This window comes from Rhinolophus sinicus, linkage group LG03 (genome assembly GCF_036562045.2).
Source record: "Rhinolophus sinicus isolate RSC01 linkage group LG03, ASM3656204v1, whole genome shotgun sequence".
Classification (NCBI taxonomy): domain Eukaryota; kingdom Metazoa; phylum Chordata; class Mammalia; order Chiroptera; family Rhinolophidae; genus Rhinolophus; species Rhinolophus sinicus.
This window is the reverse complement of record NC_133753.1, coordinates 165,442,559-165,468,957: the sequence shown is the minus strand read 5'-3', so window position 1 is coordinate 165,468,957 and position 26,399 is coordinate 165,442,559. Positions and strand designations below refer to the sequence as shown.

General features: G+C 37.8%; 2 protein-coding genes across 3 annotated transcripts in view; one reads left to right on the top strand and one right to left on the bottom strand.

The window, feature by feature from the left end:
• Positions 1-21,853, bottom strand: part of CDC20B (cell division cycle 20B) — a 43,789-nt gene extending 21,936 nt beyond the window's left edge. Inside the window, exons 1-3 of the mRNA XM_019743105.2 lie at positions 21,662-21,853; positions 21,327-21,389; positions 1,381-1,609 (exon numbers count right to left, since the gene is read on the bottom strand). Of these exons, the coding sequence (XP_019598664.2) occupies positions 1,381-1,609; positions 21,327-21,389; positions 21,662-21,724 (355 nt within the window). The 5' untranslated portion in view covers positions 21,725-21,853. The remainder of the gene's footprint in view (positions 1-1,380; positions 1,610-21,326; positions 21,390-21,661) is intronic.
• On the top strand, positions 10,715-14,838 carry GPX8 (glutathione peroxidase 8 (putative)). Of its 2 annotated transcripts, XM_019743072.2 has the most exons (3): positions 10,720-11,023; positions 11,592-11,853; positions 14,569-14,838. In XM_019743072.2, exons 1-3 carry the CDS (start codon positions 10,820-10,822, stop codon positions 14,730-14,732), a joined length of 630 nt encoding a protein of 209 aa, XP_019598631.2. In that variant the 5' UTR covers positions 10,720-10,819; the 3' UTR covers positions 14,733-14,838. The 2 variants fall into 2 exon arrangements, with proteins under 2 accessions (XP_019598652.1, XP_019598631.2); XM_019743093.2 differs by lacking the exon at positions 11,592-11,853 and having other exon boundaries at positions 10,715-11,023.
• Positions 21,854-26,399: the final 4,546 nt, after the last annotated feature.

Sequence of the window (26,399 nt, the reverse complement as noted above, 5' to 3'; positions counted from 1 at the left end):
AGATAATCACCCCAGTTATCAACAGAGAGGTTGGGTCCACCAGGCTGACAAGCAGGAACCTCTTGGGTTTTGTCTACAGAGCAAGACTACAAATGAAGCTCTTTGTATACATCCCTTTTAGGATGACAGGATCTTCAGTGATCAGTCTTGTGAAACAAAAGGAAACCCCACCAGCAAAGCACAGAGAAATCAATAGATCTGATTAATACGCAGTATTAGCTTACTAGAAAATAAAATAGAGTTTCTTGTAAAATCCTTTTGACTGACAACTTGTCTCTTAGAATTCTGAATTTCTCATGCAATGTCTTTCTTAAAATAATAAATTAATTTAGGGCCTAGAAAGGAAAAGGGAGACCCTGATTTTAGCCAGTAATTTCTCTAAAACAATCAGCATAGAAACCATCCCTCAATTATAATGTGACACAAAAGATTTCTTTCAGATGATAGCCATAACAATGATCTTTCTTACAACTGTGTATCTCCTTCTGCTTCAACCAGCTACTTTCAGTATTGATACTCAGCGTTACATGGAAATTTCATCGGTTCAAGAATGACTTGGGCTGCCTTTCAATCTGCAGGACTACAATGCCTCGTTGTGTTTATTGTCATTGAGAAAAGAATTGGCGCTGCTGTTAACATTTGTCTTAAACATGTTGATAAAACAATTAATTTTGTTGTCTAGGATTTTTAAAGGTGAGAAGAGAAATTAAATCACTAAATGACAGGTGGCAAGTTTTGTTTCTGAAGGATGGGAACAAAAAAGGTTGTGCCCAAATTAAAATTATATTATTTTAGAAAGAGAGCTTGTGCTTCAGGGTTCAACAGATTGATGCTGGATCCCTGCCCACCAAACTGCCTCACTCTCATCTTTTCTGCCCTTTTCTTCTTCTCTCTCTCTCTCTCTCTCTCCCCCCCCACCCCCCATACACACACCCACCCACTTCTCCTCTTTCTTTTTATTTACTTTCTTTTCCTCTCATTTTCTTCTTCTCCTTTTTCATACCTGATTATTGTATTACTGATATATCTTTTCCTGACTGCTGTAGACCAGAAATCTTACCAGTCATTAAAACTCTATACTTTGCAAAACACGACTACTAATACATATATACACACATATTCCTACATAATTACAATCTTTTTAAAGGTAGTCATTTGCTAATGCAAATCTCAGAAATGTATTTAAAATACAATGTACTTTCTTTTGTTTTTGTTTGATTCCCCATACACACACCATAGAAACTTCTTACTCAGAGGAAGAAAAAGAGAAAAGCAGTTGACTAAATGTGACATGAGATATTTCTGTAAGACAACGATTCTATCAGGAATATATCCTTTCCAACATTTCAAAACTGGCCTGTGGCATTTCTATTACCTCACCTAGAATCAAGGTGTCTTTCTCAGGAGTTATCTTCAGCATGGATCCAGAAGCTTCCAGGAGGTCAGTGGTTGAATGGTCTTCCCTGAAGGAATAGGTTGCCAACTCCCTGGCTTGGCTTTGTCGCCATCTTGTGGTAATTGGGCTACTGGCAACAGGAACCTCAGCTGACTCCCTCTTCATGAAGTTGTTCTTAAAGTTAGAATATGTGGTATTAACTGCATCAAATACCTGTTTAACAACAAAAAGAACTGTAATTTATAATGACCTCAATAATGCAGAAGTAAAAATTTTTAAAGAGAATTATGAATGACTTATCTATTACAATACAAATAAAATATGTGTATGAGTCTTTTAATTTTTGTGAACTGGGAGAACGTTACTATATATATATATACATATACATACATACACACGCACACACACACACACTTAGAACTTGAGTAATTATGTTTATAGTTATTACTATTACATATCAATATAAAATATGAGGTTGAAATAACACTCAAGATGTTTATATAAAATCATAAAATTTCAAATCTGGAAATAAACAGATATTTTCTAGTCCAACCCCTTCATTTCACAGTTGTGTGAAACTGAGGCCTAACTTGCTCAACATCTGTCCTTCCCCTCTGAGAAACACCAGGGGTTTGGTATTTACAGATCCAATAGTGGTGAACCATGCATATAACCATATGAAATTAAAATGCAAGTGACAACCTGGAAATAAATTATTTTTTAACAAAATGGCAGGCATGTTGGTTGATATAAAGAGCTCTTAGAGAAATTTAGACAAGTTTACCAACCCAGAAGAAAAATGAGTATAGGACACAAAAAAGCAATTCACAAAAGAGGTGCATAAATAGCTCCAAATTAATCAACCTTACTACTGGTCAAAGAAATGCAAATTTAGAACAATAATTTAGGTCAAAGAAATGCAAATTTAGAACAATAATGAGATGTTAGCAATGATTTTTTTTTTTAATCACAAACCCCCGTTGTGAAGGTTCTAAAAACAAACACTGGCATACACTGCTGGTGGAGAGCAAATTAGTATCTGGAAAGGACACTTTGGCAATGTATGTCAAAAGCCTTCAAATATATACATAACCTTTACTGACCCAGCAATGTCACTTCTGAGAGTTTAAGGATGAAATCAAAGATGTGAGCGAAATGGGCAAAATCATCCAGCATCTATTGAGTGTTTACTACATACAAGCCCATATTTAATCCTTGGAAACACCTCATGAAGCAAGTCTGTTATTTATTCCCATTTTACTAATGAAGAAACTGAGATTTAGCAGTTAAGGGAATTGCCTAAGACCACACAGTGAGTAAGTGAAATGATATACTCTAACCTCATCTGTCTGACTGCACAGTCCTTGCTCTCCACTGAGAACATGACAGTGTTACTGCAGTATATTTATTTATAGAGGCAAAAAGATGGAGGGACTCAAAGTTTTCTAATGGAGAATTAACTACATAAATTACATGATATCTATAAAAGGAATACTCTGCAACCATTAGAAATGATGATATCCATTAGGAAAATGCAAATCAAAACCACAAGTACCACTCCCCCCCAGATGGCTTTTATCTTATTAATAAATGACAAGTGTTGGTGAGAATGTGGGGGAGTTGGAACCTTTGTACATTGCTAATGGGACTGTAAAATGGTGCAGCTGCTATGGAAAACAGTTTGGCAATTCCTCAAAAATTTAAACCTAGAATTACCACATGATCAAGCAATTCCACTCCTAGGTATATACCCAAGGGAAATGAAAACATGTTCAAAAAATAAAGGTACACCGATGTTCATAGTAACACTATTCACAATAGCCAGAAGGTGGAAATAACACAAATGTCCATCAACAGATAAATGGATAAATAAATTATAGATAATACAGGTGTGCAATAGTATATATTCCATTCCATTTAATGGTATATACATATGTATTACATTATATATTATATATTGTATATTATATATTTCCTCATTATATATTATATAATGGAATGTTTCTCAGCTATAAAAAGGAATGGAGTACTGATAACATGATATAACATGGATAAACCTCGAAAACTTTATATTAAGGAAAAACTAAACACAAAAATCCATATTGTATGATTCCATTATATGAAATATCCAGAACAGGCAAATCCATAGATGTAGAACACAGATTGCTGGTTGCCAGGGGTTGAGGGAAGGAGGAAAAGGATATGAAAAGGATGCTAAAAGGGTACGAAGCTTTCTTTGGGGATGATGAACTACATAAAGGTGGTGCTTGCACAACATTGTGAATCTATTTAATGCCACTGAATTGTTCACTTTAAAATGGTTACTTTTATATTCTGTGAATTTTACCTCAATAAAAATATCTAAAAAGAAAATGATAACATAGGATAATATTCAACAAAATATGAAAATGCTCACAATATATTACCAAGTGAAAATGTAATATACGAGTATTTCAATATGGTCCCATTTCTTATCTATAGTTGGGGTGTTTTGTTTTGTTTTGTTTTGTTTTAATAAGTGTGTGAACGTGCACCCATTCCTCCTGCCGTCCCTCCATCTGGAAAGGAGAGCTCTCTCTCATCATTGCTACTCTGTGTTTTCCTCCAGAAACTTCATGGAGGAGGACAGCTTCCCCAGAAAGAGAGAGGTCAGGAACCTGAGGCCTCAGTTATTGTAAACAGTGTTATTTTGGGTCTCCTTTTTTTTCAAATTGTTCTAACCTTGTTCTTGATTTTTGAGTAGAAAGGGGAAAGCTGAAAAGGGAAAGACAGAACCCTGAAAATGTAAATCAAGCACTTCAAACTTAGAAGCCTAGACAAGGGAACAGTAGGGAAGATGACCAGAGAAGCAAGCCTAGAGTGAGAATCGTGGTCCATGTAAATTTTCATCCCCCTACTTTTTTATTTCTCTCATCCAAGGAAAACCACCATGCCAGCTCTTAGCTAGGGAGATTGAGCCCCAGACAGAGGAAGAGTGGGTGGTGGGGGTCTATCTGGAGGGGAAGGCTCACGTTTAAGCCTCTGCAAGAAGACAGTCAGAGGGGCATGTTGTCCCATATTTTAACAGAAGTTAAAATTTAGACTTTTCACATCAGTTTCCCCACTTTTTAAAGTTTTACTGTAGGATTAAGCAGAACATGTCTGTGGGCCACAGTGAGGCTGTGGGCTCCGTCTGCAACCTCTGCAATACTAGTCAAGCAGCCCTCACCCTTCAGCGAGCAAGAAAGGGAAGAGCTACCATGTTTGGTAACATCTTTAATTTGCAACAAATATGATAGACACATTTGCTCAGTTTTCCTTGGAGTCCCAAATTTAAATATAATTGAAAACAAAATAATCCTGAGTTTAAAAGAAGGAAAATAAAGAAGAATTCAATGATATATGTCGGCTAAGAAAAATGATCAAGAAATTTCACACTGACAATCTCACACTGCCTTGGCAGGTCCATGTTTCTCTGGCTCATCTACTTTCACTCACTCCATTCCGTTTCCCCATCTGAGATACTTTTCCACAATTCTCTGCCAGGGTAACTTCTAGCCCATCTTTAGAGCTGGATCAGCCACCAACTCCTTCAGGAAGTTGTCTCTACCGTTCCCTCCTCCCAATTCTAAACTGGGTTAGGCAGCCTGTGGTGGGCTAAATAATTATGATGGTTAATTCTTTTTATCAACTTGACTGGGCTAAGGGATGCCCAGAAAGCAGATAAAACATTATTTCTGGGTGTGTCTGGAATCTTTGGCATTTGATTAAGTAGGCTGAGTAAAGAGATTTGCTCTCACCAATGTGGGCAAACATTGGATATCACCCAATCCACTGGGGGTTCAAATGAAACATAAAGGGCAAACCCTCCATCTTCTTGAACTGGACTGTCCATCTTTTCCTCCCTCGGATATTGAAGCTCCTGGTTCTTAGGCCTTCAGACTCCATGACTTAAACCAGCGGCCCTGTGGTTCTCAGGCCTTTGGACTCTGAATTATACCACCAGTATTCCTGGTTCTCCAACTTGCAGACAGCAGATAGTGGGATTTCTTGGCCTCCATAACCTCTTGAGTCATATATATATAGTCTCCTATTGGTTCTGTTTCTCTAGAGACTCCTGACTAATACAATAATGGTCCACTAAGATATCCAGATCGTAATCCCTGGAACCTGTGAAAGTTATGTTATATGACAAAAGGGCTTTGCAGATGTGATTAAAGATCTTGAGATGGGAAGATTATCCTGGATTGTCTGGGTAAACCCTAAATGCAATCACATGTCTTAGAGGAAAGCAGAGGGTGATTGGACTCTACACAGAAGAGGAGAAGGACTGGCAGTTTTAGACAACCACCACTAGAATATGAGTCAATAGTATAATGCAATTACTTTTTTTAAAGCAGTACGATTCTAGGTATCATTAAGGAAAAAATAGTGTCCAAAACAAGAGCAAGTGAAACCCCATTGTCTCTGCACTGCTCAAAACCTACCTGTAGAACTGTGTCCAGCCTCAGAACCATTCTTTAAGAAAGAGATGGACAGGATTCAAAACCTGAATTTATTTAAAAGAAAGGGACTGCAATGACAAGAGGTCAGGAAAACACAGTAATGGAGCAACACATGAATGGAGTGTGCGCAGCTGGGGTATTTAGTCTACAGAAAAGAAGACCCAAGAGGAACTGTCTTCAAATATTTAAAGGAAGGCAATTTATGAAAAAAGAAAACTTACTTTTATTGCTCCCTATGACAAAACTAGGACCAATACATGAAGAGGCAAATTTTATTCAATACAAAGAATTTTCAAAACATTTGATCACAACTTTCCATGACATTTTGAATATAAAATCCAGTTTTCAGTCAGTCCCTGCTACGGACATATGGTTCATAGTGATGCAGATGAACATTTTTTAATAGTATGTATTTGATGTGCATTTTTAAATGTTTAAAATTTTCAATGTTAATATAAGGTTTTCCCTTATAAAAATCAACTTGAGTAAAATAAATGAGTCAATTGGGACAAAAAATGTTAAGCAAATAACAGACAGTATGCAGATATGGCAAAAATCACAGAGACGGTATACAAATGACTACAGCTTAGGAAATACTGCCATAGATTGTGCTATTTCATCTTCAATGTTTTTAAACTTTTGTTCCAGGACCTATCTCCTGCTGAGGAAATGCCTGTCGCGTAGTTTTAAATGACTCAAGTATTTATTAATAGAGAGGAAGAGGAAGATAAGAAAAATAAGACAAAGAAGGGAAAAAGGATGAATGACTCGATGCTCCCAGCACATCAGTTTGCTTGTTTCCCTTGAGAGTTCACATCATATTGACACTAACTCAGGAGGAATTCAGGGCACCAGGGCCAAAAAATAAATAGAAACCTAGAGAGGTTACAAAATAAGGTCAGGAAGTAACAAAATGAAACAATTGGGAAACTAGAAACACATACATATCTAATGATAAATAATCTGATACACAAATATTCAGTGGGTGGGAAAAACCTGGACATTCCAGGAATGGCATGCTGGTGATACCAGGGTCTAGCTAGAACCCTGTGGCCGAGACCAAAGTAACAAAGACGGCCCATTAGCTCTCAGGCATGTCTTCCCAATCCCCCTCCCTTAGCCTCTGAATCTCTGCCCCTCCCACCTGCCCCACTACCACCATCCCAAGGCAGCAGCCTTCTGCGCACAGACATTTTGAATGTGTCTCAATACTATTTCAAATTAATCATGGAGACAAAATGTTCGTCTCAGTTTTGAACCTCCAGTGCTTCCTCATCCTAGTTGTCAATACAACCCAAGCAAAACTGTCAAGATGATTTTTAGGCAGACAGTTCAGGAGATTTTATTCTCCGTTGCCAATGCCTGCCACTGGGGGCTCCAGAGCATCTTCAGTGTGTCTCCTTTCCCTGGCATGGCCTTGACCACAGCAGCCTTCATGAAGACACTGTCATCTCTCAGCTTGACTTGTTGCTCTGCAAGCCTTCCTGCGACCCCTTCCAGGTAACTTCAGTGCACATGGCCAACCTTTTTTGTGATTGTTCTCCACTCCCTCTCCTCTTCTGACTCTTCCAGTGTTTTCTTATAAAACTAAATATCTCCTAATTAATAAAACCCCTTTACTAGACATGGTAGCAATCTCAGCTATGTATTCTCTTCTAAGTAAACATATTTTATCTATTACAAGATGGTTTAATGTAGTTGAAAACATTTTGGTTATGAAGTTGAAACTCCTAAACTCTAGTTTTGGTTGTTCCACTTACTAGTTCTGTGATCTTGGGTGAGTTATTAACTTCTTCCTATTTCAAAGAATTATTGCATTATGTCTGTAGAGAGCTTTGTACTACACATGATCCCCTTTAATATATATGTATGTTTATGTAATATATAAATGAATTATGTGAAGTATAAAGCTCTCTACAAACATGTCATTTATCATATATTTTATATAATATATATATATATATATATAATAAAGCTCTGTAGAAACATAAGTCATCTATTTAGCACTCAGTTATTTGCCACCTTATAATTGTTCCCTAATTGTTTCATTGTCTCCAAAATTCATTTCAAACTTGTGTGAAGCTGCCTCTATCACTTATACTTTATTTGTACCCTCTACAGTGCCTGAGTTGATTGATCAACTGAGTCAACTGCTTTATCCCCTTTTTGACCCAGTAACGTCCCTTAACCTTGACCTTCAGCCTCATCCATCTCTTCCCCTCCTTTAGGAAGCTTTCCTTGATCTTTTGAAAGAGTGCTGGTGGTTTTTCCAGCATGGTATCACCTATGTCAAGAAATTTGCAATGCTGATATATTTGTAATCTGACAATGGTTTTGTACAGATGGAACATGGAAGCAATGGTGACAGATCCCCCATAAAGCTGAGAGATGATATTATTAAAATATATACAGAGAAAGACTCTGTCAAATGAAAAAAAGAAGATACATCTAAGAGCCAACATCTATTTGTGTTCACCAATGTCCAGAGCTGGAGTTCCCCAAATTGTTGTTTTGAATGTTAGGTTAACAGGCTTGTATGGATATTTATATATTATAAATAGATATATTTATATAGCAGGCTTTTTATCCTTAAGAATCATAAAGTTAACAAATGGGCTCTGATTTAATCCTTGACAAGAGATTTTACGTAAGCTTTCAAAGCAGTTTTCATATAGAGTGAATTTTCTGGTCAATCCAACATGAAACATCAGGCCCACACAATTATTTGATTTCTGGTTGTAAAAACTGACATGCTGGCTTATACAGCAATTTCTTGCAAGTTTATACAGCATAATTTTGGCCTTCTCAGAGGCCAACCTCTGGATCACTTAGTGGAAGTTTCCATACTTACAAAACAATGGGCTAGAAACTATAACAATTTTATCAAAATAATATCACCCTATGGGGCCCTGCCTGTGGGATGGTGAGTCAACTCCCTCCCAGAGGTAACCCTTCTGTCCCCTCCCTCAAAACACAGTTATAATGTGATAGGTTCACATGGTTCAAACTACAGCAGGTGTTCTATAAGTTAACTTTAAAACTCAAGTTCCTGAGCCAGGTGCTTGAACAGCCTGAGGAGCTAGTTAACATTCTAGCGTAAACAGAGAGACATGAGACACATCCACCATGAAAGACAAAGGAAAACCAAAGAGGCTTGTTGCTCTGAAAACCAAAATAAAAAAGATTGAGGTCTAAAGTTTCTCAAACTTAAAGGTGCACTTGGCATTAGGGAATCTTATAATAATGCAAAATATGATTCAGGAAGTCTGAGTGAGGCATGAGATGTTGCATTTCTCACAAGCACCCAGGTGATGGCAGTGCTGCCAACCTGAACACCCCACTTGGAGGAGCAAGGCCCCAGAATTTAATGTAAACATAGGAACTTTGACTCTTTCCGTAACTCAGCCAGAGAACACCAAAGTGAAATTATCCCAGTTAGTAAGTGATACAAGACATTTCCTGTACATTTTGGGTTTTGCTAGAAATTAGGTTTACAAGAGAATACTTTTCTATTCTATCCATTCTTATCAGGCCACAAGAGTAGAAGTAAAGTGGTTATTGGTCTCTGACAGATTTTACGTGCCTCAGCTGTTGGCTTTGCTCCACTACCCACAAACACATACCCCTCAGAAGCAGGGGCCAGAAGCAGAGCTGGCATATCCTTAACATACCTTCTAAAGCTCCAAAGATCTAATAGTGATGGGAGGGGCACTCCCACAAGCTTCTTCCATCATTCCATGTACTTTCCTAGCACTTTCTGGAAACACACTGCAACACCAACAGTCAGGCCCAAATGGAACAAACACCTTCATTCAAAACTTGCAGATTCCAAGGTGACTAAAGGAATCATGGATTTCAGTTTATGCAATTCCATCTCCACACCTATCCCTAAAATTTTCAACCATAAAATTAGGCCTCCTGTAGGAGGCAACAGCCAGAGGAAAAATAAATACAAAAACAATAAAGCAACTAGATGATGCACCCCAAGTAGAGCTGAGTTCAGGCAGAAAGGGTGGGGCGCGGGGTGGGGAGCACAGATTATTTTGCCTTTTTGGAAGAATTATCTTATTTGTTAAGTTGCTGCTTTATTACAGTGTTCAGTATTTTTCCATCTACAGGTTGTAGCCCATTTGGGATCATGAAATCATTTCCACAGGTCAGAACCAGGTGTTTTAAAAATACAATTGACAGAAGTGCATCGCTGTTCAAAGGGGAAGTATTGTTTAGTGAAACTTCTCAGTTACATGTGTCTGTTAGATTGTAAAGTTCATTTCTTACTGTGGGTTATGATCAAAAATTTCAAAAACACCAGACTATAATTTCCTTTATGCTAGAGGAGGGTTTTTAAAGCCATCATTGTTTTTAATCTATTTATTTTTACTATGTTCACCTGGCATTGCCTCAGCTAGATTAGGTTGGAGTAGCCTTTTCAGTATTTCACTGACCTTTCCACTATAAAGTCCTTGAATTCATACAGCGTGTTTAAAACCCATACATATAATAGTCAAGTCCTTCAGGTCACACATCATAGTAATAGATCACATTTAATCTACACTCTGAACTGTTTCTGGGTATTGTGTACACAATCCTCCACATTCAACCCATTGCTGGGAGCACTTCACTGCTTTCAAGTTACAAGGGCACCATCTTCTGGTGAAATAATTTCTTTGTTGGGAGGGTGTCAAAGCGTTACCAAAAATGACCTCATTTTTCTAACAAAAATTGCAATTGACATCATAAATATATTGAAATTCTTTAGCGCTCTTTACTTTGTTCAGGAATTTCACTCCTTTCGCCATCTGAGACAGGTCTTTCTCTTCCTTAGCAGGGAAAGAAGCTAGTCTGTCCTTCCTGGTTTTCCGTTAAACAGAGCCGGTTTCAAGTTTCAGCTCCTCCTTGAATTCCAGCGTGCTGAGCCTTCCCTCTAGAATCATCCAAGATGGAGCCTCTTACAGCTTACCCTTTAAGATGTTCAGGGCCCAAAGCAAAGGTATTTGCAGTTTTGCTGTCTATGGTTCTATGTACAGTAATGCTATTTCTTCTACAACTAAAATTCCTAAAACCTAAAATCAACAGCTTTTATACCTTTGAAGTGAAAGATGCAAAAGGAAGACCGGTTTCTCTGGAAAAATTTAAAGGCAAAGTAAGTTGCTTCTTCTCATTTTTATTTATTTTTTGCTTGTCCACATTCTCTGTTTATTCTCTTAATGGAATCAATTTTTGTTGTTAAATGGTCATAAGTTATAGTTTATAATGTTATTAGTATATCACTTTAGCCATCAGAGTCCTCAGTTTATATACTTCTAATTGATAAACATTATCTTAACCATTTCCTTGAAAATGTTTTCATTTATGTGCTGAATTAATACATTGAGTTTAGAAAATTCTTAGTAATGTGAATATGGAGACATTAGGAAAAGTACTAATTCTGTAATCTAACAACATTAAAAAGCACTCTATCAATAATATTTTTTTATTTTAAACTGTCATGAGTACCTGATGCTTTTTTAATGATAGTGATCTTTCAGAATCCAGGTTATAATTTTCAATAAAATTGGGTATGTCTAAAAACATGAAATAACCATCTATCAAAGGTTGTATTTCCCCCGAAATGGTTTAGGATTTTAACTGCTTGCAGAATTTTTTTTTTTTTTTTTTTTAATCTTTTATTTGCTTCACTTTCCGGTTGGATTTTTTTCTTTTTCCGGGAGGTTACACTAGCTGTAAACGTGGCTAGTGACTGCCAACTCACAGACAGAAATTACTTAGCACTGCAGGAACTGCACAAAGAGTTTGGACCATTCCACTTCAGCGTCTTGGCTTTTCCGTGCAATCAATTTGGAGAATCGGAGCCCCGCCCAAGCAAGGAAATAGTATCTTTTGCAAGAAATAACTACGGAGTAACATTCCCCATCTTCCACAAGATTAAGATTCTAGGACCTGAAGCAGAACCTGCATTTAGATTTCTTGTTGGTAAATATCTATCTTGCCTCACCAATTTAATGTTTTTGCTTTCATTTTTAAAATATATGAGGACCATAGTTTCCTATTTGAAATGTTTTAGTGGGAAAGTTTTATAAGACTATCAAAGATCCAGAATTTCATCCTTTCAAACTTTCTGTAAGTTATGCATCCCTGAAATCAAGTTTTAACTCCTTGGATGGCAAAAACACATCTGTTCCACTGTATTTTATTCCTTTTGATCATTTTTTCTGAAGAATTTACTTGAAGTGGTCATGACTATTTTCACAATATATCTGAAATCTCTTCTTTAACTAGCATTTGATTTGAGGAACTATCCCTCCCCATTATAAAAACTGTACATCTCTCATGAATATTGCTGAGTATTCTTAGTTAAACATATCTTTATGGTTCATTTTATGTTGCCTTATCTGAGATATTATGCTCAAGGATGGATACTCAGTTTACCAGATTTTTGCTAAAATTTAAAACAGAATATAATAATTTTTTTGGAGGAAGGTAGTGTTAGACTATTTCTACAATTAGGCTAACAACTGAAATTTATTTAAAGATTCTCCAGGGTCAGTTAGCATAAAGGAAGTGAGGTTTAGTGACTAAGAGCATAGACTTTGGTCCCAGTCTGCCTGACTTCAGACTCCTGCTTTGTTGCTTTTGCTGTGTGGCTTTAGGCACATAACTTGTCTGGGCCTGTTTACTCATTTGTAAAATGAGATTATCAATAGTACCTACCTCCTAAGATTGTTTGGCAGATTGTGTTAATAATAAAAGGAAAGTACTTGTGCATCACTTACACTGTGCCAGACACAAAGGGACGTTCGGCTAATGTCCTCTCATCTAACTTATGCAGATGATATCTTCAGTCCTGTTTTCACTGTAGATTGTAGATTGTTGAGTTTTGATAAAACTATGACCTCAGTCTGGCAACCAAGCTTCCAATCCAACAAGCCAGCTAATGATGTCCTGGGGTACACTGAGGATAGAAAGGCCAGAGTACAGGCCCCAGTCATTCCTTAATTATAGCAGCCAAATACTTGGGCGCAATAGCGCCTAGGTTCTTCCCCTTTACCATTAGAAAAGGTTCTGAAACTCCACTTACCCCATGTAGTCAAAAGATAACAGTGATTTTAGATGAAGCTCCAGAGACAAAGACTATGAGATGATGGCCAAATTGCAAGGAGATCTTTTAGGACGAGCCAAAATGGACTGAAAGTAACTGATCATGTGGTCACCACAAAGAGGTCCACACTGTACAGGTTGGCATGTTGTTCAGGGCATCTGGGTGGGGAGGGAAGTGGGGGCTGAAACTTAGTCCTCAATACTTCTAATAATGAAAAAAAAAACAATTTAAATGCTTGGCATGGTAAATATTATTTTTAACCTATGCTCCCTCATTGGTTGTTTTCCCAGCATAAAGCAAAGTATTCCCCACCTTTAAAAACTCTAGACAGTGTATTCCTTTTACCTACTTCATCACTTTTTGAAAGAATAGTTAACACTTGGTTTTTTCTGCTTCCCTGTCTCCATTTCCTTCTTAGATCACTGTGTCTGGCTTCTTTGCTCCATGACTTTCCTGGTGGGTCATGGTACCAGTAACTTCCACTCTGGCCCCTCCTCTTTCTCCTTTGCAGGTTCCTCTTTTCTATCCACCCTTAATTCTGTTGATCCTCAAGATTCTGCCAAAAACCCACTTGGGCTCTCCTTAGTCTATCTCCTTTCCCTGAGGGAGTTCTCTCCTAAGCTCTAAACCCATATATTCAGCGGCCTCCTCTGATTGTGTGTCCCATATACACCCGAATCCCCTCATGTACGGAAAAGAATTTATTCTTTTTATTCTTTCTCTTCCTAAAATCTGCTTGCTTTGCCATGTCCCCTCTGAAGGTAATAGAGACCAGAGGTTAAGAGTACAAGCTCTGGAATAGGAAGGTCTAGTTATCAGGCCAGGCTCTACCACTCACTAGCCACGTAACCTCAAGTCTAGGCCTCCATTTTTCTCATCTGCAAAATGGGGATAATAATACCCACCTCACAGGGTTGCTGTAAAGATTACATGAGAGGATCCATTTTAAGCACTGAACATATATTACTAGTCATATAGTAGGCACTTGATACATTTTATTTATATATTGTTTTCTCATGTTAGTCAATAATAATACACATAAATCCAGGATGATATAAATGGGAGAAATCTACATTTCTTAAATAAATTAAAATGTAACAAAAGGATGTCATAATTTCTCAAAATAATGACTATTTAGAATTTCTTACTATTTTCAGCTATGTAATACATAACGATATTAAAAACAGAGATACATTTAATATGAAAAGTAATCTATACATTCCCATTATGAAGGACCTTTAGAACCTCATTTTATCTAGTAAGAAAATGTTAGGAAACTGAAAGCTTTAAGCTAATGACAAGGTAAATTTTTTTGTTTATAGGTCAACAAATCTGAAATAAACCACTGTATTTCATTTCATGAATCTAGATCAGTAGAATCATCAGTGAAGTCACCAAGTATATAGAAATCTGTTTAATCAAACCTTGAGTTTTGCTTTGTTTGGGTGTTTTGCTTTTTGTTTTCCTTTTGACATTGTGATAATCCTAGAACTTGATTCTAAAGTTGTCACTTATAAAGATACTAACAGAATTGAAAATCTTGACAAATAATAAAATTATGCTCATTAAAATATATTCTGATATTTTAGATTCTTCAAAGAAGGAACCAAGGTGGAATTTTTGGAAGTATCTGGTCAACCCTGAGGGTCACGTTGTGAAATCCTGGAGGCCAGAGGAACCCATTGAAGTCATCAGGCCTGATATAGCAGATCTGATTAGACAAATGATCATTAAAAAAAGAGAGGATCTATGAAAATGCCATTGAATCTTTCTAATGCAATAGTCAGAATACAGAAATGTCTCCATGAAGGTTTAGTCTCGTTTTAAATACTCTGACAATTAAATGTGACACTGAAGAATTTTTTGTTGTTGTTATTTTGCTAGTGAGTGGTAATGAATGTCCCCACAACAGAGATGTTACTGAAAGCAAAAATAAAGGGTACCCAAAGAATCAAAATGAAATATATAAAACACTTCATTTGACCACACTAAAGAATTCAGAAAATACAGTTACCGATGTGCTTCAATATCCTATTGTTCAACTTGACATTTTCTAGGATTATAATTAATAGAAATGCCAACATACTAGACCATTGTTTGATTTCAAGACTTTGTGTGTGACTGAAATTTCTGGAGTAATTAACTATAAATGGCTATTTTTATGTAATAAAACACAAAGTAACCATTGAAAAATGTAAAATATATATACATAGATTCAAATTTGTATATGTTTTGTTTCATCTACAGGATTTTGAGTGTTTTAAGCAGAGGTTCATAATATGTTTTACTACATCTGGCCAAATAATCATTTATAAATGACACTATCATAACATTTAAAAAAGCCTTCATAATTTTTAATATTTCTTTATTATTTTCCAGAAGCAACTCAAATTCCATAGGTTATTAATGGTTGAGTCCGTCTTTATTTCTGAGGGAAAATCCCAAGCATAAGAAAAAGGCCAAGAGTGTATGATCATATAACTAGATTCCTTATAGGTTAGTTCTGGTTGCTCATATTCAGATTAGATTAGCCATTTGGAAAGAATTCAATGCTACATCATTCTGATGGCTGACATAATAAGAATCAACTCCAAATAGTCAAACACTTAATGTAAAAAAGGGAGCATCTGCAATTGCACAAGTCCTAAACATTAGCAATCACTGAAAATTTTGATAGAGTTACAACAAACTTTTTCTCCCAAAGTCATGACCTTTATGTTTTGTTAGCCTTATAATTGGCCAACAAAGCAACCTACCAAGTTGATATAGGTTAATTGTTGCCCATGAACGATATATTCATTTCATAAAAATTAAATAGGAAAACCAGGAAGGGGGTGTAAAAATACAGTCATGAAAAACTCAGCTAAGAAGGAAGACCCAATCTAAATAGCTGTAAGTTGGTTCCCAAAATCTGACCTGATGAATGAAAGTGAAGATGCTTTTTTATGGTGACATCAGTAATGCCACCTTATTATATAGTTCTGCCTAAGTGTTTAAAGTTCTTAAACCAAAAATATTTCCTGGGACACCTTCTTCTTCAAAGTATATATCCAACCACCCGGCTCTGAATGTATTTAGTAAGATATTTGGTGGGAGTAGAGGTGTAGTTTCCCTCAAAGGTCAAGAGGATTTACAGGGATAGCCTTAAGAATACCAGGTTGGCGTGTCAGCAAACCTGCTTCTACCTCTCACGAGCAGTATGACTAGTTTTTGGTTTCCCCACCTGTAAATGAGGGCAATCAAACTGAACAAAAAGCACCTTCCAACTTTCAAAGTCAATGAACATGCTTACCAAGGTGTTTTAAGTGATCAAGAAAGGAATCATTATTAACCTGGATTGTTGTTGGGGAAATAGAAGCCATCTAACAAATCTATCGGTCCTTTACAATTTTACCCCAAGAGCCTATTTGAATTCTGAGCCACCAAGCCAAAAAAAAAACAAAAACAAACAAACAAAAAAAAAAAAACGGTTCAGGGCAACTCTTCCAAATGTTGCTTCCAGAGCATTCTTGCCATACACTGTCGATTACGACTGCCATGAGGTCATAACTGGTACAGGACTGCTGGAGGGAGGGTGGGGTTATGTGCTCACAGTAGCTGTGTGAGCAGAAGTGTGTAAGCCAGCAGCATACAGGCTGCATGGACTCCCCACTGCCAGACAGAGGTAATGGAGCTGCTCTGGGGCAACGACCAGACAGTCCTGATGAATGCAATTCAGATGCCCATTCTGCCCAAAATCACTGGTTCTCACCAAAGCCAGGTAAAGGGGGTTTTTTCACGTGTATACTTCTACTCCTGGTTGCTTTATTCAATCTGCAGTATTTACCACAGTCAGTGCTTGATTCTCTCCCCTTGCCGTTTGGATATGCAGGGAAGGCAGGTAAGGATTTGACAGTGTGCAATACAGGTGTCCATTTTGGATTCTGTAACAATTAGGCTCCATGTTCTGCAAGAGGGTGGAGCCATTTGCCAATGTACTGCTCCCCATAAATCAAATGTCTTACATGAATACCTCAAGGCAAACTGAGAAAAAAATTGTATCTTTCTTGAATGGAGCATAATATCTTCCCTATCAGCATCAACAAGCCTGAGCAGAGAGTGCTACAGGCTGCCTAAGTGGAGGAGTATAAAAGGAAAATAGCAGGCATCAGATAAAAGGGTATTCAGCTGTTGTCTTCATGACACAGAAAAGGGATAAAATCAAATGCATTTGATTTGGGTCAGTCATTCACTGCTTTGAATCTTGTTTTGGTTTGTTTTCTTTGGGAGGTAGAGGAGTACTTCACACTAACGCCTGATCACCATCTCATAGGAGATGTAACAATAGTGTTGGAGATTGGAATAAATATGAATTTGCCTGAAGCATGCCTTGAGATGAGTTAAACCTTTATGAGCTTTCATCTTTGAAAATGCTTAATTAAATTATAGTGTATCCATAGTATGTGTATATGTACATATATCTGAGTCTTAATAATTGCAGCATATATATAGTGGAGGCTCATAAAGGTTTAACAACCAAGTCTCTGGAGAAGGAGCTGTAATTTGCAGCATTTGCCAATTTCCATGGTGCAAATGCTCCCTCATGGCCAACCTAACAGTGGTTTAATAACTGGCCTGCAAAATTTCTGAAAATTTAACCATCAGTTTTCACAAATCAGTATGAACTGGCTCCAGCACACCAAAATTCTTAAAAATCAGACTTATCAGGGTATTATTGGGCTCTCCAAAGAGATAAATTTACAGCAACAACATATATATACTCTTTTATTATAAATATACTATTTTGACAGGGTATAAAACATGTGGAAGTGTATTCAGTTACTGAATTTTGCAAAGCTGTTAACAGTGTACTGTATAACCACAGAAACATCTAATGACCTAACTAGATTGTGTGCAGTTACTCTCAAGTAGAAAAACACTACAATAAAAGAAAAAGAAATGTAGAAAAGCCTAAGAAGAAAAGAACTGTATGTCTCTGTGTTTATATTCTTTAAGCATACTGTGTTTCAAAAGATTGCCTTGCATGAGCTAAAAAGTGTCGCTCAGTCCCTGTACAAAATATCACCGTTCTTTCATGATGTTCCTTTGAAAGAAAATTGACGTTTGAATGGAGCTAATGTGGAGACACTCTGTTCATATTTATCCCTCAGCTTGATTTCATCTTTCCCCTGGAATAAAATTCTAATAACTGTTATACCTACAAACTAACACACCACACTCCTCTCTGCTCTTTCCTTTCTTTCAAAGTGGCTGAACTGTTAAGGCCAAACCTTACAGAAGGAAGCATTCTCTGGGGTGGGGGGATAAAGAGCAGGAAGGAATTAGGAAGCCCTCTAGAGGGCAGTGATGAGAAGCAGTTCCATCCCCAGCACCAGAGAACAGCACGGTGGTTGCCCCAAGAGAAAACAAGTGGGAGAAAATACTTCCCCACCAGTAGGGCCTCCCTCCTCTTTTTCAACCTCCTTTCCCTCTGCTTTTCCTTTGAGGTCCGATGTGTGGCTCCCTCTCTTTCACTCTCACACCTATGGAAACATTTTCTTTTCGAATTTATGTATTCATTTTCCTCCTTACCCATTGCTCTCCTTAATGTATCTTTATTTCCTTTCATTCTATCCTTCCTTTCTCATCATCTCAACAATATGAAACTGAAGAACAGTTTTAAATACGTATTCTGTTTATTGAGTATAAATGTCGGCATTTTATGTCTTGCTTTTTAGTATACCAAAATTAAAACACAAAGGCCAAGCCTTCCCAATTTAGTAGGTTTTATTTTTATCAACAGGTTAGTGACTTTCTATGAAAAATAACATGTTGAAATTTAATCTTAAAAAAAAACAAGATGAAAACAATATTTACATGGAAGGGATACTTAAACACAAAGATCCTGCAAATGGAATGATAATTGAGCAACAACAAAAAGAGGGTGAGATTTTAGAATAGCAAAATGCGTTAGAATCAGTTTATAGGTGTCTATTTAACCCATGGTTCTAGACATATTTAAATTTAAATGAGGTAAGAATAAAAATTATTTTACCAATAACTTATAATCCAAAACAGTACAGAGGGTGAGATATGTCTCACATCTTGCTTCATGTGTAACTAATTGAGCAAACCACCAAAGTCAGTTCCATCAACTTGCTGCAAATGTCCTCACTGTATGTCTGGGACACAGCACACACCTGATACTGCTCCATGGGTCAAAATGGCCTCCAAGGGAATGAGAAAATATTCAAAATCATATTGTATAGTCAGTTCTTCCCACTTCACAAACTAAATTTCATGGGCTCTTCCAAATATGTTACAAGTCTGTGACTTTACAAAATATGAAGTGAAAAATTGAGGCAAATCCTTCAAACAATTCAACCCCTACCCCCACCACACCCCAAAATCCCAAATTTCTTGCTATTTCAAGTGAATATCTTTGGCTTTCTCATGTGGAAAGTCAACTCAATTCTCCCTTCAGCTGCACATACCATCATTACAGAGACCTACTCTAATGCCATATTGAGAAACTGATCATCCAGAAAGAATACTAATAACTTGGTTGAAAATTTGGGGAAAATTTTAGGCTTTCCATGCAGATTGTTATTATATCCTAAATTTTATATTAAATAATGAACATATAATGTCACAAATACATTAATGCTGTCTACAAGAATGAGAGACTCCAAAATATTACCTGGAAATTGTTTAAATAACTAGAGTAGTTTCTTGACCATTTTAAAGGTGTCTATTGTATTATAAGTCAGTAACTGAATAGCAACAACAAGTATTATGGTAAAGAGTATCCTGGTTCATAGCTAAAAGTACACATACATACACATATATTACTTGCAGATTTAATTATACTCTGATGTTCATTGTACATGCAATAAGATAGCAGTTGCATGTTAGCTGATGTCATTCACATATTCAACCAGCTAACAATACACTGCCAACCCATCACATACAGGTAACCAATGCACTTCATTAACAGGAAGAATCTATCCAGAAGCAAGTGGCAGGGTAGTTGTGGCTGCTGAATTGACCCAAAGCAGCCAGCTAACAATACACTGCCTACCTGACTCAGGTCACTGCTGCTTTTCATGGCCCGTGAAATCACTGAGGCGAAATTTGTAATATGAAACACAGTGGCAGAACTTTAATCTTAATAGCTACATTAAAGACAACTTATAAACAAAACTTTTTCCTCCAAAACTGTTATAAGAAATAAAATCTCCCACTGCTGGATTAAGAAATAAAACCAATATTTTCTTTGGTCAAAAACTTTAAAAGAAAATTTTTCAGAATACTTACACTTAGGTTTTCCAAATTAAAAGCTTGGATATGAAAACATGTTATTGCAGTACAAGTGAATTAACAAAGTTACATTTAACTATAGCTTTCCCAATTATTTCTATTTACTGACCAAAAGACCAGTTGTCTGTATTAGGCAGTAAAATACCTAGGAGTCATGGTAATACGTAAGCTGGATATAAGACAAATCTTCAGTTATGTTTTGGGGGAAGGAATCAACAGTAAAATATTTAGGAAATTTAAGGACTTAAATGTCATTTGTTTACTCCCACTATAAAGGATAGAACTGCATTCTAAAAGTGCAGTTATGTGTTCAATTTATTGTGTCACCACTTAAATATAGAAAATTTTATAGAAAAATCTAAAAATGGTGATGGGTTTGAAACTATAATGTGTGAGTAAAGATTAAAGGAATGTGAACTACCAGCCTCGAGAGAAGCAAGGTGAATGGTGATAATGAAAGATTTAAAGCAGGTGAGAGTGGTTTATGTGGAAAAAATAAGAAAAAAAAATCACGTGGATTTGTTTCATTTTTACACTGATTACGAGAGAAGCTAAAGGCCTTTCAGTGTGGACTTTCAAGGAGAAAAAGTCTGCATTGGATCGACTTTTAAATTACTACTCTACTAACCTAAAAGCGTGGATTATGCCACTTCTCATTGTCCACAAGATGGCACCACTTCCATTTCTTTGGGGGGCAAGTTTATGAATGTAACAGAGGGGAATGCAACTATAACAACTGTTAAAATGAAATTATAAGAGCCAGCTGGCAACACACTGCCTACCTGACACATCCAAGCTTCATCCTTTACCTTTGACGCAAACAATACAAAGTACCATTCAGATACAAATAACTACCATTATTTGTCAGGAATCTTCAGTTTCTTACAGAATTATTTTAGGTATATAATTAGTGATAATATGAGATTGATTTTTAATTTTTTCATATTTTCATACCGCCAGACTTCCAATAAATATCTTCTTTAGCAAGAATCAGTTTGTTCAAGGTCATATTTAAGACAGAGACCTAATGTAAGCACTGGACACTCACCTTGGGAGAACCTTGACTTCTCCTCTGCTTCATGCCTTTGGAGAGCATCTGCATGACGTTCTCCTTTGAAAATATAAATAATATATGAAGAGAGAAACTACTTAGGAAAATCATAATGTTAGATGTGGAATGTTTCTAAATCCTCATCTTGTCAAACCACATTCACTTTTTTTAAGCAATCTCCAGAATATAATTAAATTACCCAACCCAATTTAAAATTAAGATCAGGGTTTAGAGTTTTATACTACCTTTTGGTCCTAAAGAAGTATTACAAACGGCGCCTTCCACAAGATGCCCTCGTAGGAAGTTGGGGCTAGGAATCAAAAGGGCCTTACCCACAGCATCTCTTCTTCTGTCCGGACCCTCCGAGGTGCGGTGCGCTCCAGTTTCCACTCCATTTCAGGAAAAGTTTGCCCTACAGGGAGTTTTGGCCTCTCTGGGACCGTCTCTGGCTTAACCCCCAAGCCTAAACCAGTCTTGACGCCTAATCGTCAAACCTCTAGAGTCTCGTCCCCCGGGACCATCATATTTCACCCCCAACCTCCATTTCCCCCACTCCTCCCATGGCTCCCAGAGTGCATCCCCAGGGTACGGTTTAAAAAGCCGGCGGGGCGGCAGCCAGAGCGGGAATCCCTCTCTCTGGCTTCTCATTTGCTAGCGCTTCGGTGACGTCAGAGCCCGGGAGGGATTCCCCCAGCGCACGCCTCCGCCCCGCCTCCCCCTCGGAGCTGGAGGCCCCGCCCCGCCGCCGCCTGCTCTTTGTCCCCGGAGGCGCGCTCCGGAGCGCCAAGCTTTGCCGCGAGCGGTGGCGGGCCTGAGCTGGGCCAGGCGCCGAGGGCTGTCACAGCCGCAGGGGACGAGGGCTTGGCGGGCGAAGAAGCGGTTTCTGAAAGTTCACGTTCTTTTCATGTTCAGAAACAAAAGCTTTTCGTTATAACGGGTCCTGATCCCTTTTCCTCGGCTCTCCTCTTTTCTCCAACCTCATCCTGCCTTTGAGGGATTGGAGGTGTGCAGTAACTCTCCGGCCTTTTCTCCATTGGTTATGATCACCGTTTGTGTAAGCTATTGACTTTAGATGTGTTCCCCCAACGTGTTCATTCATCAGCTCGTCCTCCATCTTCAAACAAGCAGGAAACGTGGCAAGATTTCTGTGCTGATGAGAAGGGGGAACGTTGACATTTATTTGTAAATTCTTCTCTGCTGTAGCCATTGGAAGTGGTCAGGTTCTCTCCCTTGAGCTTCTTGACCTATGTTCCCAAACAATACATTGGTGAAAGAGGTGAAGGAGTTGGTGAAAGAGCCAGTGACAGTGAGGACCTCATAAAGAGCGAAAAGCCAGCTAGAAAGTTGAGCGGACTGGGGGCTAAGTGATAACGGAGAGGGAGGGGCCTGGGGGGAAAAGACAAGGAGCCAGATGGGCCGCGCAGCCTTTGCTGCCCCACCTGAACTGCCAAGAGAGGCAAGCTGTGCCATATGGCAGGAGGGGAAATTGTCTGGGACAGTCTGGCAGCCGGCTTTTTCCTCCCCATCACCTCTTGCCTCCCCGCCTCAGTTTGACTTTGGATTGCTTTTGCGCTCATGTAACATATGAGTGTGCATTTTTCTGGGGAAAATGTTCATAGATATCAGATACTCAAAAAAGTCAATGACTTTTTTAAAAATCTAAATTCACTCTCCTTTCCTTCATACTGAAAGAAAAAAAAAATGGCACCAAGGCTAAGACCCAATCTTAGACCATTTTTCCATCTACAATAATAAAAGTTAGGGAAAATGTTGCACAGGGTAACTTAATCTTCCAATGAGATTTATCAAAATTCTTCCTAGTCAAATAATCCACGGATTTAAAGATTTCTAAATTTCACACACAAGAATTCTACTTGCCTTGTATGTAATGCATTCAAAGGAGTACTCATTCCAACTTCCAGTAAATCCTTTCAGCAAACATTGAGGCTAAATAAAGTGAAATATCATTGGATGAGAGTCAGATGTATTGTTGATTTAAAGAATCAGTTTTGCAAATGCCAACTAAAAATAGCAATACATTGGAAATAACATTAAAGACATTTTTCTTTGTTCTATATTTAAACACCATTTTACATTTGCCCATTTACAAGGCCCGGTACAAACACTGGAGTAATAAAAACCAACTCAATTAATGAGTTTGTAAATCCAGGCAAATTGGGATTTTAGAATCCAAGTTTTTACAAATACTGAGAATAGTGAACTATTTGTTCAGAATTCAATTATCTGCACATTCATAAATTCCATTTTAGCCACTAATTCCACAGCATGTCACAGCAACCTCCAAATGCCTTTTTTCTCTAATGTAAAGTAGAAAAGAATTAGTCAAACATCTGCATTTAAAAATCATTGTGTATTTAAATATTCAGATTAAAATTTAACATCAGAGTGATGGAAACAGAAAAATCACCATTTGGCAAACACCACTACTAACTGTTGCAGTAAAGAATCCTGAATGCTAAAATTGTTGTGTATATCATAAGGATGTCTGCCTCCTTTGATCAAATACAACAAGAAAAATCAAAACATTTCATTGGACAAAACTGGCTGATACCACCTTAACCAACCAATCAAATAGCATCACCATGAATGACACTCTGACATCCTGTGCCCCCTGATATGATGCACTGAGAATGACTAACATCATTTTTGTGGTATTTTTGCCAAAAATACATAACCTGAATTTAATAATGAAAAAATACTAAACAAACCCAAATTGAAGAATATTCAAAAAATAATTGGCCAGTAGTACTCTTCAAAAGTGTCAGTCATGAAAAAAGAAATACTGGGAAACTGTCACAGATCAGAAGAAACTAAGTACACATGACAAAATGCATTGTGATATCCTGGACTGAATCCTGGACCACAAAAAAGGACATTTGTTGGATAATTGTTGTAATTTTAATAATATCTGTAGATTAGTTAGTTAATAGAGCAGTAGAAATGCTGATCTAGTTATGATCATGTGCTATATGTTAAAATGTTAACATTTGGAAAAGCTAGATGAAGGATATAATGGAATTCTTTGTAGCATCTTGTAACTTTTTTCCTAAGTCAATTATTTCAAACTGAAAACTTAAAATGAAAAAATGTTTAACATCATGTGGCCGGATTAAAGAAACACTATGATATAACTATTTAAGAGAAAACAGAAACATACAGTAAATATTTCATGTTAATTTTTATCAAATATTGTTTAGGAATAATGTCCAATTATTCCTGGTTCAGGTGCCTATGAGTAATTCAGCATCCTTCAAAATGTTTCCTCTTTTGAGAGTGGGTTTTGCAGCTAGTTTTGTAATTATAAGAAGGACTGTGAAGACTCCTCCTCGACAAGGTTAATTCAAAGGATTTTGAGTAGTAAGAAGATGAGGTGGAGCTGTGAGGAAGGTAGGAGGGTGAGTGTGAAAAAGTTTTGACTCATCTTGCGGGTGCTTCGAGAGTCTGACCAGGTCCCTATGAGTGGAAACCAAGAGGCTACCCAGGCTTCCCAAATCCAGATATTTTTTTCAATTACATGATTACGTTCTAAGTAATAATAATGTTAAGTATCTCAGAAATATATAACGTACAAAGTAAGCTCTCTCCGTCCGCTCTCCCCACCTACTCCTTCCCCAGAGCTTCAACAGCCCTTTTTCAAGGCATCTACATACTGTGTACACACAGTTTCACGCTATGTATCATCCTACATAAATGGGATCTTACAACACTTATCATTTTGTAACTTGCTCTTTCTACTTTACTGTATTCAATTGCTTTCCCACAAATGCAAAGCGGAAGCGGAGCGCTCTCCAAACCAAACGCCAATCGTCGGTTAGCGCGCCCCTCGGGCCGCGACTGCTCTCGTCGGACTCGAGGCTCGTCCCGCGTCCGCTGCCTCGGCTGGCGCCGCAGCTCCTCCCGCGCCAGCCCGCCCTGGCTCGCGCCCCCAGCGCTGGCGCGCCAGCCCGTCCCGCCCTGCGTGCGCACCTACTGGACAAAAGGGACTGTTAGTGTTTCCAACGGTCCCTGGGGCACTTGCTCCTGCAAGGTGGGGGTTGGAGGAAAGCATCACGCCTGGAGGGGACTGATAAAGCTTCAGCCTAGGTGGGACTAGAGGAAGACTGGATGAAGGGAGAGTTCAGGGTATCGACACTGTAGTGAAGGGGAAAGGAAGAAACCATCCTTGTGTAATAAACTTTCTGAGTGTGTCTGCTCCTCAGAATACATAGCCCAAAATAGAGCATGAGGAGGAATGAATGAATGCCTTCTAATTCAGACTATTAGTAGGACTCTCCAAACTTACCTTGTAAATGTTCTAGCAACGTAAAAGCCTCACTCAGAAGCATAGTCAATAAAGTCATCACCTCTGATTACATGACATAATTTTTTTCAATTATAAAAACATCCCTTCACTACGTCCCTTCACTATGTCTGATCATGGCAACACAAATGCCCACTGGAACAGTTCCCACCAACACTTTGTCAGAGTACCACCAAGGAGTCTGTTGCTGCCGGATTTCTAAGTAGAGGGTCAGTCCCTTAAGATATATTTCTCTATCCATACGTCAGTTAATGAAGATGGACGGTAAAGTTTGCCAGCTTAAAGCATGAAAATCAGATCACTTCACCTCCAACCACTTTTCTTTAATGCATTTTCCCTTTCTCTTTCTTCTTAGCTCTTGCACAGGGTACTAAATACGGTACTTCCCCACAATTGGGGGGAATGGAAGGAAAACCATCTGTATAAAACAATGGATGAAGTCAGGCATATGAGTGTGGTACCCCCTCAAAGCAAAGTGGGCTCATGAGTGCTCCAGACTTGAAAATCTTTTTACTAGATATCCTACTAGCACTTTAAACACAACATAATCCAAAACAGAATCAAGAATATTTTCTTGTTCCCGTTCTCCCCAAACCATCTATTCCTCCTGTGTATACCCTGTCCCCAATCTCACCATCTTTCTGGTGAAACAAAGTCAAAATCACCTTCTTTAACTCTTTCCCATGTGCCCAAATCCAGTTATCAAAGACAGTCATTTTCACGTCTACGGCATTGTTTATATTTGCCTT

Excerpts from the sequence above, each read along its gene's own strand:
- GPX8 (XM_019743072.2), top strand. The coding sequence starts at position 10,820 with ATGGAGCCTCTTACAGCTTACCCTTTAAGATGTTCAGGGCCCAAAGCA. Across the intron at positions 11,024-11,591 it reads TGGAAAAATTTAAAGGCAAA|GTTACACTAGCTGTAAACGT; the intron begins GTAAGTTGCTTC and ends TTTTTCCGGGAG. Across the intron at positions 11,854-14,568 it reads TGCATTTAGATTTCTTGTTG|ATTCTTCAAAGAAGGAACCA; the intron begins GTAAATATCTAT and ends CTGATATTTTAG.